Source organism: Perognathus longimembris, chromosome 7 (genome assembly GCF_023159225.1).
Source record: "Perognathus longimembris pacificus isolate PPM17 chromosome 7, ASM2315922v1, whole genome shotgun sequence".
Lineage (NCBI taxonomy): Eukaryota > Metazoa > Chordata > Mammalia > Rodentia > Heteromyidae > Perognathus > Perognathus longimembris.
In genome coordinates this window covers 34,379,049-34,395,119 of record NC_063167.1, presented here as the reverse complement: position 1 = coordinate 34,395,119, position 16,071 = coordinate 34,379,049, and the positions used below count along the sequence as shown (strand labels likewise).

At 39.5% G+C, this 16,071-nt stretch overlaps 1 protein-coding gene across 2 annotated transcripts in view; it reads left to right on the top strand.

Moving 5' to 3' along the window:
• Positions 1-16,071, top strand: part of Nrdc (nardilysin convertase) — a 64,314-nt gene that overhangs the window by 19,496 nt on the left and 28,747 nt on the right. For both annotated transcript variants that reach the window (XM_048351292.1, XM_048351293.1), the window contains 4 exons: positions 5,232-5,305; positions 10,047-10,142; positions 12,272-12,394; positions 14,592-14,649. In XM_048351292.1, coding sequence (XP_048207249.1) covers positions 5,232-5,305; positions 10,047-10,142; positions 12,272-12,394; positions 14,592-14,649 — 351 coding nt within the window. The remainder of the gene's footprint in view (positions 1-5,231; positions 5,306-10,046; positions 10,143-12,271; positions 12,395-14,591; positions 14,650-16,071) is intronic.

Below are 16,071 nucleotides of genomic sequence, written 5' to 3'. Positions count from 1 at the left end.
CTCTGCCACTTGAGCCACAGCACCACTCCTGGCCATTTTCTATATATGTGGTGCTGGGGAATCGAACCCAGGGCTTCATGTATACGAGGCAAGCACTTTCGCCACTAGGCTATATTCCCAGCCCCCTGAGACATGATTTTAAGTGACTTTAAATTATTATATCATTGGAAACATACAAGCTGCTCAGTTATCTTTTGGACAGTTGTTTCTAGTTATCTAGTACTGTAATGCTGTAATGAATATCCTGAACTGTGTATATCTATGCTTACTACTTTTATTTAAGTTCCAGCAAGTAAAATTGCTAGGTATATTTGCCTGTGTATTTTAATGACTTTATTTATTTATTTATTAAAAAAATTTTTTTTTTGGCCAGTCCTGGGCCTTGGTCTCAGGGCCTGAGCACTGTCCCTGGCTTCTTCCCGCTCAAGGCTAGCACTCTGCCACTTGAGCCACAGCGCCACTCCTGGCCATTTTCTATATATGTGGTGCTGGGGAATCGAACCCAGGGCTTCATGTATACGAGGCAAGCACTTTCGCCACTAGGCTATATTCCCAGCCCCCTGAGACATGATTTTAAGTGACTGTAAATTATTATATCATTGGAAACATACAAGCTGCTCAGTTATCTTTTGGACAGTTGTTTCTAGTTATCTAGTACTGTAATGCTGTAATGAATATCCTGAACTGTGTATATCTATACTTACTACTTTTATTTAAGTTCCAGCAAGTAAAATTGCTAGGTATATTTGCCTGTGTATTTTAATGACTTTATTTATTTATTTATTAAAAAAAATTTTTTTTGGCCAGTCCTGGGCCTTGGTCTCAGGGCCTGAGCACTGTCCCTGGCTTCTTCCTGCTCAAGGCTAGCACTCTGCCACCTGAGCCACAGCGCCTTCTGGCCGTTTTCCATATATGTGGTGCTGGGGAATTGAACCAGGAGCTTCATGTGTAGGAGGCAAGCACTCTTGCCACTAGGCCATATTCCCAGCCCCAATGACTTTAAAAGAAAGTTGTTGTTTTTTTTTCTTTTTTTCTTTTTTGGCCAGGACTGGCTTGGACTCAGGGCCTGAGCACTGTCCCTGGCTTCTTTTTGCTCAAGGCTAGCACTCTGCCACTTTAGCCACAGTGCCACTTCTGGCTGTTTTCCATATATGTAGTGCTGGGGAATCGAACCAGGGCTTCATGTATAAGAAGCAAGCACTCTTGTCACTAGGCCATATTCCCAGCCCCTAAAAGAAAGTTTTTATGTTCATTAGTGCAAAGTTATTTTTCAGAAAGTTTGTCAGTACATTAGGTAAATATAAGGTTGAAATGTGAAAAAGGAATCTTGAGGCAGGATGTGGTAGTATGCATGTAATCCCAGCTAATACTCAAGAGACAGAGATTAGGATTATGGTTTGAGACTAGCTTGGCAAAAAAAATAAGTGAGACTTCATCTCAATTTATAAGCTGAGAACATATGCATGTGGGCACACACACAGATACACACAGACCTGTTTGGATGTATTACAAACATTTTGGTCATTTGTCCAACATAGTTCCATTTACTTAAATTATCTTCTTCCTTAAGGGATTGTTTATTTATTTGTTTACTTATTTATTCTTCCTAGTCCTGGGGCTTGAACTCAGGACCTGGGTGCTAGTCCTGATCTTTTGCTCAAGGCTAGGCGAGAACTCTTCCACTTAAGCCACAGCTCCTCTTCTGGCTTTCTCTGTGATTAATTAGAGATAAGAGTCTTAAGGACTTTCCTGCCCCCAGTTGGCTTTGAATTGCAATCCTTAGATCTTAGTCTACCAAGTAGCTAGGATTACAAGTGTGAGCCACTGGTACCTGTCTTTGGAGAATAATTTTCATCTAGAGAAATCTTTTTGTCAAACACATAAGTTGAGAACAAATATGCATGGTTTCTTGAAACAGTAATTAAGTTAAAATAATGCCAGAGTTCTACTAAAACAGAAAAAATTACTTTGATAATGTTATTTATAGTGGGATACAGCATGGTGGCTTTTCTTCATTAATAATTCTCAGACAACTTGTTTAATTGTGATTATTGTATGGTTAAGGACATCCTCACCAAGTGTACATTTTATATTTAGTGTTTATGTAGTTAAACTTTTTAATACCAAAATAATAAACAGAAGGATAGTGACAAAAGTATCTAAAAGTATATAAAGTATCTAAAGTATATAAAAGAAGGAAGTGTAAATGGTGCTTGATATTCTATTTATGTAAATTTGGAGATCAGGAATATTTTGAGGGGATACTTTTAAGCTCACCTTTACCTCTCACAGTGACTACCTGTTGCTCTTGTTCCAGAATTCTTAGATTGTAAGGTTCACAAACCCAAATTACAAGGAAGCTTGACACAAGTTGAAATTTTGCAGTTTTATATTTGGCTATGGCCAAATATAATGAAAAATAAAGAATGAAAATAAAAAGCCCACTTCACTAGAAAAAATAGTAGAGAGAGATATGTTTTGAATTGTTACCTTTAAAAGAGGCTAATTCTAAACATGTTTTGGCCTGAAGACTGAGTGTACAACATACTTGTAATCCCACACATTTGTTTCAAAGAAATCTTTTGTGTATGTGTATCATTCTGGGTGAATCAAACCCAGAGCCTCAAACTTGCTAGGCAAGTATTACCTCTGAGACATACCCTCCTTGTCGCACATATTTATTTCTACTAAAAAAAAAAAAAAGCCAGGTGCTGGTGGCTCATGCTTATAATCCTAACTAGTCAGGAGGCTAAAATCCAGAGGATTGTGGTTTGAAGCCATTTGAGAAGAAAAGTCCCTAAGAATTCACCTCAGTTAACTAGCAAAAAGCCAGGCTGAAAGCATTGCTCAACGGATAAGTTGTCATCTGAATGAAATGTTCAACATTGTATCTGGGTGCTGGTAATTCACATCTGTAATCCTAGTTACTCAGAAGGTTGAGATCTGAGGGTTGCCATTCAATAAGCCAGCCCACATAGAAAAGTCCATGAATCCCTTATCTCCAATAAACGACCTGTTTATTAAAGTAGGTAGCGGGTGAAGGTGAGGGAGAACACCATGAATACCACCTGGTGTTATTCAGATAGGAGATAAACTTTATTCCTGAACTGCTGGCCCTGGGGCCAAGGCGATGAAGCTTGGGGGAGAGGGCTGACCCCTGCCAGGCCATGCCTTATCTAGAGCAGGGGCGGGGAAGTGTGGCCAGGTAAGGGGTGGTGGCTCCCTCTAGGTATGCCAGTTACCTAGGTAACACAGGTACTGGGTGGAGACTTTAGACAGGTGGGGGCATCTCCATGGAGCCCTCCCCGGGGGTGGACCTTACACCACCAAAAAGCTGAAAGTGGAGCTGTGGCCTAAGTGGTTGAGCACTACTAGCTTTGAGCAAAAAAGCTCAGGGAAAGAGCTAGAGAAGGGGTAATATTGTTCAAAAAGAAATGTATGCTTTACCTGGTGTACGTAACTGGAGCCCCTCTGTACATCACCTTTATATTAACAATAAAAAATTAAAAAAGAAATGTTCAACTTGATTAGACATAAAGGAAATGCAAATCAAACCCACACTAAGTCCCATCTCCCTCCAGTCTGAGTGACAAGACATCAAGAAAATATTAAATGCTGGAAAGGTATTGGGAAAGAGGATCCTTCTTGTATTGTTGGAAATGTGAACTAGTGTAGCCTCTGTGGAAATCAGTGTGGAGGTTTCTCCAAAATCTGAAGGTAGATCTTCTTTATCCCGCCACACTTGTATTGGGCGTATACATGAAGGAGAATAAACATGCCAGAAAGACACCAGCACATCTGTGTTTATTGTAGCACTGTTTACAATAGCCAAATGATGGAATCAGTTGACATACTCAACAACAGATGGATAAAGAAGACGTTGATACACACATACCTGCCATGGAATATTACACAGACATAAAGAAAAATAAAATGTCTTTTGCAGGAAAATGAATACAATTAGAGGACATTATACTGAGAGAGATAAGCCAAGCTCAAAAAATGAAGTCTCATATGTTTTTACTCATGTGGTAGCTAGACCTAAAAGACATGTGTTCATGAGCATGTACATTTGTGTGTATCCATATACATAATTATTTATTTGTTAAACATAGAGCATGTATCAAACTAAGATTACTCAGGAGGAGAATGGGAGGGAGGAATGAAAAAACACGAGTACCTTTTCAATACATTGCAGGTATATATGCAGGCTGTACGGAGGAACTTAGTGAAAGGTATTGATCAGTAGAAGGAAGGAGTTGGGCCAGCAAAAGTAATGGATTATTAATAGGCAGATGGGGAGATTAAGGGGAGAGGGTTGTGAAGATAGAACGAACAAGGTTGAATACTCTTGAACTGTTTGAAAATGGGACAATGAAGCCTGTTGGATATTTTTCCCCCTGCATGGGAAAGGGGAGCAGGGAGTGTGATTGGCTGGTTAAGTATGGAGACATAAATCCTACCCCTTTGTATAAGTAATATAAGCTAATAAAAATGTAGAAGCTTGCCTAAGAGCAACAGGAAATGAAGTGATTACTATAACTCAGGATAACAGAGGAAAGGGTAGGAGTCAGGTGCTTGTAGGATATATAGTGCATTGTCTGGTTTTGTTTGTTTTTGACCTGGGAGAGCCAGTCGAGGTGATCATATGATCATTAGGCATTCATCTACATATATTTTATGTACTCATATAAGTATTAGATATCACAATGAAAAAAATAGATGTAATTTACAGTCTATGATACAGAAACACAGAATATTAGGCTTTATATCCCATCTACATGATTGTGAACTAAGTCTCAACTCAATAAAACCACTTACTTAAAATATAGGTGTTGGTCTGAGAATAATGGATCATACTTGTAAATCCAAACTACTTGGAAGGCAGAGATCAGGAGGATCACAGTTTGAGACTAGCCTAGGCAAATAAGTTAGCAAGACCCCCATCGTAGCGAGAAAGGTGAATATAGTGATACGTGCCTGTCGTCATCTAAGCTATCTGGGAGGCATAGACAGAAGTATAGAGAAGGATAGGCAAAAAGGATAGAAGCTTGTGCAGGTTGGCCTTGAGTACACTTGAAAAATAAAGTGAAATGGAGTGGAGCTTGTGACTCAGGTAGTAAAGTACATAACTAGCAAAAGTTAAACTTTGAGTTTAAACCCCAGTTCTACTTTTTAAAAAACATTAATTGAAATATAACTAAACAAAAACTGAATTTTTTTTTTTCCAGATGGGCCCAGTTCTTCATTCATCCACTAATGATCAGAGATGCAATTGATCGTGAAGTTGAAGCTGTTGACAGTGGTAAAAGAAGTGTTTTATGTCTTACTAATCTTATTTGTGATGTTTTTTGTTTTTTGTTTTTTGGTACTGGGGATTGAACCAGGACATTGTGCTTGCTAGGCAAGTACTTTGCCTATGTCCCAGCCCCACATTTGTGATTCTTTACCACTGATGGTTTATATTTAAAAGGTAACATTGACATTGATAATGTTTATTCCTGAAGTCAATAAATGTCTTACTCAAATAAATATGAAATACCTATTTGGTTATTTCATACTAAAAGGATAGTAAGTTTTAGCTTAATCATAAAGCTTAATACTAGGTGTTAAAATTTTAAAAGTTTACTTATTCTTTTTGCATAAAGAGACAGGCTTCATTTTAAGTATACTGTCTTGCTATTTATATAGTTTATCCTTTGTTACATGTTAACCTGTGTGTGTTTGTATATGCTTTGTGGTGTAATGTTTATTAGTTATAAAAACAATTATGCAAATATATAGAGTGCCACTTCAAAAACAATTATGCAGAGCTGGAGGTTTGACTCAAATGGTAAGGCAGCTGAGTGGCCAAGCAGGTGGCCCTGAGTTCAAACCTGGGTATTGGCCAAAAAAAAGAGGTGTTTATAGATTTGGAAATGAAATCTTTGGGCAGACCATTTTTCTTAACTTTGGGAATACAATAATTTTATTTCGTGGTTTTTGGAATTCAATTTAGCACCTCCCTGTTTGCTAGGCAAGTACTCTACCACTGAGCTATACTTCAGACCACTTAATTTTAGGATGTAAAGAATAAATATGAGAAGAATTTTATGCTTTTACAGGATGAGGTTCATCATAGCTCTGTAGTGTAAATATTCCTTAATTACACAGTGCCAATAAATATGACCATTGGAGATTAATTCTGCTAGTTTATTTTAGCATAAGAAACATACAGTACTGGGGTTGAGGTGCTGACTTTAGTCTATTACAACTGTTTCTTGCCTTCATGTTCAGTTTTGGTCTATTTTATTGAAGAGTATACATATATGTATAAACAATTATCTGAAAAATGCAGATAAGTCTGTTCACCATTCTGCCATTTCCATGCATATGTTAATAGTAGAAGCTTATATAACTTACATAACTTAATCTGTAAAGTTCAGAAACTTGAGACATTATCCTGGATTTTCTATATCCTGGATTTCCCCTATAATCATAATTCCTCTATAAGCTTTATGAATGAGTCAGAAAAGACTATCAGAAACAGATCAAAGAAAAGATTTTATACTGCTGACTCCTAAGATGGAGAATAGGAGCTGAGCACCTGTGAGCTGAGGTCTGAGGATCACAGTTCAGAGCCAGCCCTGGCTGGCTGAAAGTAGAAGTGTGGCTCTAGTGTCAGAGCATCATCCTTGAGTGGAAAAAGCCAAGGAATATCTTGGTGCCCTCTGTTCAAGCCCCAGTATCAGCATATACACAAAAAAGATGATAAATGGGAATATAGATGACATTTAGAAGCTAGAAAAGGCAAAGAAACATTCTCCCTCAGACTTCCCTAGTCTCTTCTAGACTCTGAGAATCTCTTCCTTGCCTTTTCTAGCAGTGTAGAATCTCTTCCATGACCTCTGATCTGACAGTCTTTGCCTGCCTAGATCCTCCAGCCTCTCACTCATAAGGACTCTCACAATTATAGTAGAACTATCCAGATCATCCAGATCATCCAGGATAATCTCTCCTCAGGGCTTTTAATCTTATCTGCAATGTCTTTTTTTACTATATTAGCTGACATATTCATACATACTAGAAATTAGGATGTGAATTTTTTTTTTCTCCTTTGAGTTGCTGGGGTTTGAATCTCAGCTTATCTTAACTTTCTCTTACTTTGTATTGTATCCATATCATTACAGTTTTACAGAGGCTTCTAAAATTTTTACTCTGTTGAGGCTATGAGTATACTTTTAGTAGTGGTTTAGATTTTATAATTTAATAACTAAAGTATATTCTTGAATATATCACCATTTTATGGTTGTACTCATGGTTTTCTTTCTTTTTTTCTTAGCACTGTCCTTGAGCTTCTTTTGCCCAAGGCTAGCACTCTACCACTTGAGCTTCAGTGTCAGTTTCAGTCTTTTCTGTGTGGTTCTAAGGAATAGAACCCAGGGTTTCATGCATGCTAGGCCAGCACTCTACTGCTAAGCCACATTCCCATCCCTCAAAGATTTTATTAAACCTTTTCAAAAATTATTTCTCTGGCCTGGAGTTGTCACTCTGTGATAGAAAGCTTGCCTAGCATTTGCAACCCATGAGTGATCTCCAGCAGTTGTGTGTGATCTCCAACTGTTGGACTAGGGCCTGGAGGTAGGGAGTAGGAGGAGACTCTTTATCTTGATATTTTGCCTCTTCTCTGTTTTGATTCTGACCTTTGTTCTGCCATATTGACCTCCTTTCTGTTTTTTTTAAAATGAATTTTGTTTTCTCATTTTAGATATATTTGCATTCCCTAACCTCCCTTAGAGTGGACAACTCCTGTGTATTCTTTTTTTTTTTTAAACTTCTTGTCAGTGGTGATGGTTGAACTCAGGGCCTGGGTTCTGTCCCTGATCTTTGTCACTCAAGGCTATTGCTCTACCTCTTTGAGTCATAGGGCCATTTCTGGTTTTCTGGTGATTAATTGGAGATAAGAGTCTCTTGGACTTCCCTGCCTGGGATGGCTTTGAACCTTGATCTCAGCCTCCTGAGTAGCTAGGATTACAGACATGAGCCACTGGCGGTGCTTTCCTGTTTATTCTTTAAGTGTAGATTGAGTAAGCCTCTGGCTTCAGTTACTCCTGGGAAGCCTCTGTAGCATTCATTGCTAACTTTATGTTAAAACCTATTTGTTGATTTATTGCTAATCTCCCCTTTTCAAATGTAAACCATGTATGTTTCTACTCTTATGACAATTTTAGTAGTATCTGATGTAGAATAGTTGTTCAGTAAATATTTGTTGGGGTCAGCTGCACCTTTAAGGGGCCACAGCTGACCTCAGCCTGTCTCTCCCCTTCCTGTCTTTAACAGGAAGAGAAGCCCCTGTCCCTGGGGCTAGCACGTGTGCTATGGCTATGGCGGAGGGGTACCCCAGGGGGCCCATCCATAGGGGGCTAGACCTCTGCCAACAAAGGAAGTCTCCTGACATCATTTGAGGGACAGCTCCTTGGGACCAATCAGGGGCCCCTCTCTTGTGCCCACCTTTGGGGTATATCTGGGAGGCTCCTCATTTGAATAAACAGAAGCCCTAGAGGTTTTTCTCCAGGGGCCCACGCATCCGTGTCGTTCTTGGCGGTTTTGGGGCACCCTGTGACCACATGCCACCGAGGCTACCTGTGGCCATCGCTCCCGCGTGAGTGAGTGATGGACCACCCAGGAAGGGGTGGACAAGCCCCTCCCCCCCCAAGGGAGGGGAAGGAAGAGAGAGAGAGAGAGAGAGAGAGAGAGAGAGAGAGAGAGAGAGAGAGAGAGAGAGAGAGAGAGACGAGGCTACCTGTGGCCATTGATCCCACATGAGAGTGATAGAGGACCACCCAGGAAGGGGTGGGCAAGCCCCTTCCCCCCCCCCAAGCGAGGGGAAGTCGAGAGAGAGAGAGAGAGAGAGAGCGCGCCCACAAATATTTTTCATTTTATTAGCATATATTCTACAAAGAGGTTTCATTGTATTTCATGTATGCATGTAATGTGCTTTAATTAAATTCACTTCCTATATTACTTTTTCATAATTCCCCTCCCACCTTCGTCATTTCTTTGAATATTTTTTATTAGCTTGCATTATACAGTGGGGGGATTTCATTGCTGAATTTCCACATATGTAGTATTTTTTGAAAGACCATATTTTACTTAATCCTCATAAAAATCATGACTTAAAGTCCATTTTATACACTAAGAAATGGGATAAAGAAAGTTAAGTATTTTCCTCAAGGTTGTACAGCTTAGTGGCAAAATGGGAATTGTAGCTATCTCAGGCTGTTTGGGATACTACTGTACCAAAATGCAAAGATTAGGCGTCTCATAAACAACACAAGTTACAGTTTTGGAGGTTGAGAAGTTCACTATTCAGCTAATGGCAGATTTGGTGTCTCGTGAGGGCCTGCTTTTATAAGTCTCATATGACAGAAGGATGAGGGAGTCTCTCTCTTTTTTTTTTTTTTTTTTTTAAGATTTGAGACCAATACTTGAACTCTGTACCTGCCGCTTTTGCTCCATGATTAGCACTCTACCAATTGAGCCACACCTCCAACCCCTGAGTGGGGGGATTCCCCGTGAAAGGACACTAAGCTCATTCATAGGGACTCTGCTATCTGTTTGACAACTTCCCATAGGCCTACCTTCAAAATCCTTCACACTGGGCTGGGGATATGGCCTAGTGGCAAGAGTGCTTGCCTCTTATACATAAAGCCCTGGGTTCAATTCCCCAGCACCACATATATAGAAAACGGCCAGAAGTGGCGCTGTGGCTCAAGTGGCAGAGTGCTAGCCTTGAGCAAAAGGAAGCCAGGGACAGTGCTCAGGCCCTGAGTCCAAGGCCCAGGACTGCCCCCCCCCCCAAAAAAAAATCATTCACACTGAGAGATTGTTAATTTAAAGTGACAGAATAAGTGCTCATGGAATTGCTAACCTAAGTCTTAGAACATGGAATTTATAAAGTTAACCCTTGTTACTACCTTGTTTCCAGTTCTGTAAGCTTGAATTTCCAGACATGAAGCAGATCCTGGAGTTTCATTTTATTAAAGATGTTTCTTTGAAATTGGCAGAATATCAACTTGCAAGACCGTCTGATGCGAACAGAAAGGAAATGTTGTTTGGAAGCCTTGCTAGATCTGGACATCCTATGGGGAAATTTTTTTGGGGTAAGATACTAAATAATTCATCTTATTTTATATTTTCTAGGTAAGGAAGATTGAGAATAAGAAAAGTTGATTAGAAAGCCCAGTATGAGCCAGGCGCTGGGGGCTCATATTTGTAATCTTAGGGTTCACTTTAAACACCAGCAAGAAAGTAGGGCTGGTAGTGTGACTTTAGTGATAGAATGATAGCCTTGATTGAAAAGCTTAGGGAAGTCTTGAGCAAAACAGCTCAGGGACAGTGCCCAGGCTCTCTCGCACAGAGAGACAGACATGTATACATAGACATGTGTGTACAAACATACACACAATTTTTTTTTTTTGCCAGTCCAGGGGCTTGAACTCAGGGCTTGGGCACTGTCTCAGAGCTTCTTTTGCTCAAGACTACCATTCTACCACTTGAGCCACAGTGCCACTTTCTGGCTTTTTCTGTTTATGTGGTACTGAGGAATCGAACCCAGGGCTTCATGCATGCTAGGCAAGCACTCTACCACTAAGCCACATTCCCAGCGCTCTCTCTCGCGCGCTCTCTCTCTCTCTCTCTCTCTCTCTCTCACACACACACACACACACACACACGCGCGTGCGCGCGCATGCGTGTATGTGTGTGCACATGTGTGTGCACTGAGCCAGTGCTTTGGCCCTAAGTTCAGGTTTGGGTCCTACACAGCACACATGCCAAAAGCTGGATGTGGTGATGCAAGCCTGTAATTACAATACTCCGAAGGCAGACACAGGAGATTAAAAACATTCCAGGTCAGCCTGGGCTCTGTCTTACAAAGTCCCCCTATCCCAATCTCTGGTACTTCTCCCCGCTAAATAAAAGAAAATTATAAAGCCATTATAAAGCTAAGTACCTTTTACTTTTAGGGTAGCAAGATAACTTTTTAAGTAAAAGTCATTTTTTGCTTCTCTAACATTGGATATAGCAAACATGGAACCTAACATTTTCTGAATGCTGCTTAGATGCCTGATAATGTGCTGAACACTGTATGAAATTTATTCATTATCACAATTTTATAGTTCCTGTTGCTTCAGTCTTACAAGTATTGGGTACAGAATTTGAATATGTTTATCTGATTGTGAAGTCTGTATTCTAACCTCACCTTACATTTCCATCCAGAAATTCAGAAATGATTTCTCTAGTAATATTTGAACTGTGTGATCTAATTTTGTTTAACCTGGTAAGCTTTTTAACTGATAATTGTTATTTTTTGATGCCAGTCTTGAGACTTGAACTTAGGGGCCTGGGCATTGTCTCTGGGCTTCTTTTGCTCAGCCACAGCGCCACTTCTGGCTTTTTCTGTTTATGTGGCACTGAGAAATGGAATCCAGGGCTTCATGCATGCTAGGCAAGCACTCTTCCACAAGCCATATTCTGAGTCCTCCCTCCCCCTCATTTTTGGCCTGTTTTTCATAATGGCTTTTTATTGGTGGTAAAATTCATCTCTGCCATATGTAATATTCTACTGACCATAGGTTCAGAAAATGGGATGTTAGTCTAATGCATATATTAATTTGCAGGATGTTTTGCAATATTTTGTGTAATTTATATACATTTTACATGACCTTTTCACTTAGTGGTTTCTTTTAAAGAATCAATAGAATATTCATAGAATAATTTAGAGAGAAAACATGAATTGAATTACTAGAATATAGGCCAAAAGTTTAAGCAATCACTGTCTTTTATTGAGACATTCTCCAACAGAGATTATTAGTTTATTATATAATAATACCTACATTGGAGTGTTCTTTTCCTTACATTAGTATTACATGTTAGTTCAAAATTCTTGTGTTACTTGTGTTATTTCACAGGCCAGGTAATGTACCAGAACATGCATTGTTGGTATAGAAGATGTTTAACAGGGGCTGGGAATATGGCCTAGTGGCAAGAGTGCTTGCCTCGTATACATGAGGCCCTGGGTTCGATTCCTCAGCACCACATATACAGAAAATGGCCAGAAGTGGTGCTGTGGCTCAAGTGGCAGAGTGCTAGCCTTGAGCAAAAAGAAGCCAGGGAGGGACAGTGCTCAGGCCCTGAGTTCATGGCCTAGGACTGGCCAAAAAAAAAGAAGAAGAAGATATTTAACAAAGGAAACACAGTTACTTCTATAATTTTTTCCATCGTTTTACAGGCAATGCTGAAACTCTCAAGCATGAACCAAAAAAGAATAATATTGATACACATGCCAGATTGAGAGAATTCTGGATGCGTTACTACTCTGCTCATTACATGACTTTAGTTGTTCAATCCAAAGGTAATATTATCTCTTACTTGGGTGTGCACCTGACAACAAAGTTTGTTTGAATTGTACTGGTGGACTTGCACTTATGCACAGCTTTTAAAAAAATTTGCTTTTGCATTTGTTAAAATATGGCAATTTCATATTTCACTTGCAAGTTAACTTATAATTGTATTTCAGATTATTTCATATATATAATTTTAGGTATTCTATTTTTCAGTTCTTCCTCTAACAGATATGAGACCATATTAATGCTTATCGCGAAAAATTTGAATGAACCAGATTTTTTAAAATGAGAATCACATATAATCTAAATTCCATAGATATTGGAATTTTAGTGTCACCCCCCCCTCCCCCAGCCCTGGGACTTGAACGTTGGGCCTGGGCACTGTCCCTGAGCTTCTTTTGCTCAAGGCTAGCATTCTGCCTCCACAGTGCCACTTCCAGATTTTTCTGTTTATGTGGTACTGAGGAATTGAACCCGGGGCTTCATGCATGCTAGGCAAGCCTTCTCCCAGCCACATTCCCAGCCTTTAGTGTTTATTTTGCTGTATGAAAATCAAACATCTGCCAGGCACTGTGGTTCACACCTATAATCCTAGCTACTCAAGAGGTTGAGATCTGAGGATTGTGGTTCAAAGCTATGCTCGGCAAGAAAGTCCATGCCAGGCTTGGCAAGAAAGTTCATGAGACTCTTTTCTCCAATTAATCACCAGAAACCTGGAAGTGGAGCTGTGGATCAAGGTGGTAGAGTACTAGCTTTGAGCAAAAAGAGCTCAGGAACAGAGCCCAGGCTATGAGTTCAAGCCCATGACTGCCCCACCCCCCCAAAAAAGTCAAACGTGTATAAATAGATTAAAATAAATTCAAAACTTGTTTAGTTGAATTTACATATTTTTGAGAGTTCTGGGTCTTGAAGTCAGCACATATTCTTTTTGTTTTTTTTTTTTTGGCCAGTCCTGGGCCTTGGACTCAGTGCCTGAGCACGGTCCCTGGCTTCTTTTTGCTCAAGGCTAGCACTCTGCCACTTGAGCCACGCGCCACTTCTGGCCGTTTTCTGTATATGTGGTGCTGGGGAATCGAACCCAGGGCCTCATGTATACGAGGCAAGCTCTCTTGCCACTAGGCCATATCCCCAGCCCACATATTCTTTTACCATGCTATACACTGGACTTCTTTATTGAGAATCAATGAAACAATGTGTCTAATGGAGCAAACAAGTGCTATTCAGGGCTGGTTCACTTTTTCATTTTGTGACTTGCTAAGATTTAAAAATTTATGAATGTACTAAAGTCAGTAAAAAGAGATAGAAATGATATATACATGAAACATAAACAGATTTATAGGCTAAAAACTTAGTATAGTTGAGTACCAAAATGTATAAAAGTATGTATAAGTAGAGTGATCATGGGGCTGGGAATGTGGCTTAGCAGTAGAGTGTTTGTCTAGCATGCACAAAGCCCTGGGTTTGATTCCTAAGCACTACATACATAGAAAAAGCTGGAAGTGGCGGTGTGACTCAAGTGGTAAAGTGCTAGCCCTGAGTAAATAGAAGCCAGGGACAACGCTCAGGCCCTGAGTCCAAGCCCCAGGATTGGCAAAAAAAAAAAAAAAAAAAAGTAGTGTGCTCATGGAAGGCCAAAAAGGAGAGGGAATCTATGTAGGGTGCGTTATTCTTGGGAAAACCAGAAAACTTCCTAAAGGATGTACATTTTTTTTTTTTTTTTTTTGGCCAGTCCTGGGCCTTGGACTCAGGGCCTGAGCACTGTCCCTGGCTTCTTCCCGCTCAAGGCTAGCACTCCGCCACTTGAACCACAGCGCCGCTTCTGGCCGTTTTCTGTATATGTGGTGCTGGGGAATCGAACCTAGGGCCTCGTGTATCCGAGGCAGGCACTCTTGCCACTAGGCTATATCCCCAGCCCCAAGGATGTACATTTTGGAAAGGGTATAGGAAGATGTTGGCATATCTTGTCTCTTGGCCTTTCACATTTGTGTGCGTTTTTGAAACTTTTCCCTTGAGAATATCTTCAGCAAAATTTTACATGTTACAAGGTTTTTAGAAAACTTGTTCTCTTTCTTCGTTATTCAGTACTGGTCAAGTACTGTCCAAATAAAAATATCTCTATTTTAAAGCTAAAGATATGTAAAAAATTGAATTGCCTTTCTACATTGAATAACAATATTTTATATCCCTTTCTTTCTCTCTTTCAAGAAACACTGGATACTTTGGAAAAGTGGGTGACTGAGATCTTCTCTCAGATACCAAACAAGTAAGATATTTTTATAAATCACACATCTTTACAGCATCTTTTTTGAGTCTCAAGGGCTATTTTCTTTTGTTTCATTTTTTTTTAAACTTAAAAGGCCATAAAACTAAGGCTTAAAGAGTTCTAATAACTGGCAACATCACACAGTTTTTGAGTCAGGGAAAACTAAGATGAGAAATCATTCCTATGTGTATACTTTCTGTAGTTCAGAATTTACCAGCTTGTACTCTTACAGTAAGCAGTAACACTTATGGCAAGCTATATTAGCTTCTTTTATATTCATTTGGAGCTTGCCTGTTACTGTGTAGGATGTTTGAAGCTGTGATAAGAAAGTACTGGAAGAAGCAGAGTCTGTTTAGTCTCCTATCTTGTAATAGATTGGGTGATCAAGTTTTACTTTTTTTTAATAAACGTTTGATGTTTGGAATATGGAATATTCTTCCTCATAAAAGAAAGAAAATCTTGTAGACAGTGGCTGACTTTCCATGATTCATGTAGTTGAACCAAATGATCTTGTATTAGAAATTGTTGGGCTAGAACCATAACTCAATTGGTAGAGTCCTGCTGTGAGCAAGAAAGCCGAGTGAGAAGCCCTCTGTTCAGTTTAGGATATGACTAAATGTATTTTATCTCCTTCAAATCCATCAAAATATTATAGATATTACATCAAATTACACCAAATATACTTTTTGGGGGGGGTCGGGGGTTGGTCATCAGCTTTAAACTCAGGGCCTGAGTGCCCTCTCTGAGTTCTTTTGTTCAAGTCTAGCATTCTATCACTTCGAATCACAAGTTCCACTTCCAGTTTTCTGGTGGTTAATTGGAGATAAGAGTTCCAGATTGGGCAGGATTTCCCTGCCCAGCCTGGCTTTCAACCACAATCCTCAAATCTCAGCCTCCTGGGTAACTCGGATTACAGGTATGAGCTACCAGCACCCGGCACAATTTTTATTACAAATACAAGAATTTTACTCTCCAACAGTTTTATTCTCAGTCCTAGTTACGTTAAAAAAAACCTGAAATCAGAATTCTTTTTCTTGTATCAGAAACGCTAGTAAACCCTAGTAAGTTCAGTTCATAATTATTAAACTTATGAAGAAAAATTAACTTAGAATGTAGAATGATTTGTAAAACAACTGGTTGGTTGTTATTACCTTGGCTTTTCAGATAATTTTCAGAGAATTAGAGGTAATGTAGGAAAAGTAACGAAAGCTGTGCTAAATTTATAGGGTTGTTTGTCTTTAGTGAGTATTAGTTATAGGAATGTTAAATGACATGGGAATGTTTTTGCTTGTGAAACTTTACTAGTGAAATATATCGAATAGCTGGGTGCCAGTGGCTCATGCTTGTAATTCTAGGTACTCCAGAGGCTGAGATCTGAGGATCAAAGTTCAAAGCCAGCCCATGCAGGGAAGTCCATGAGAC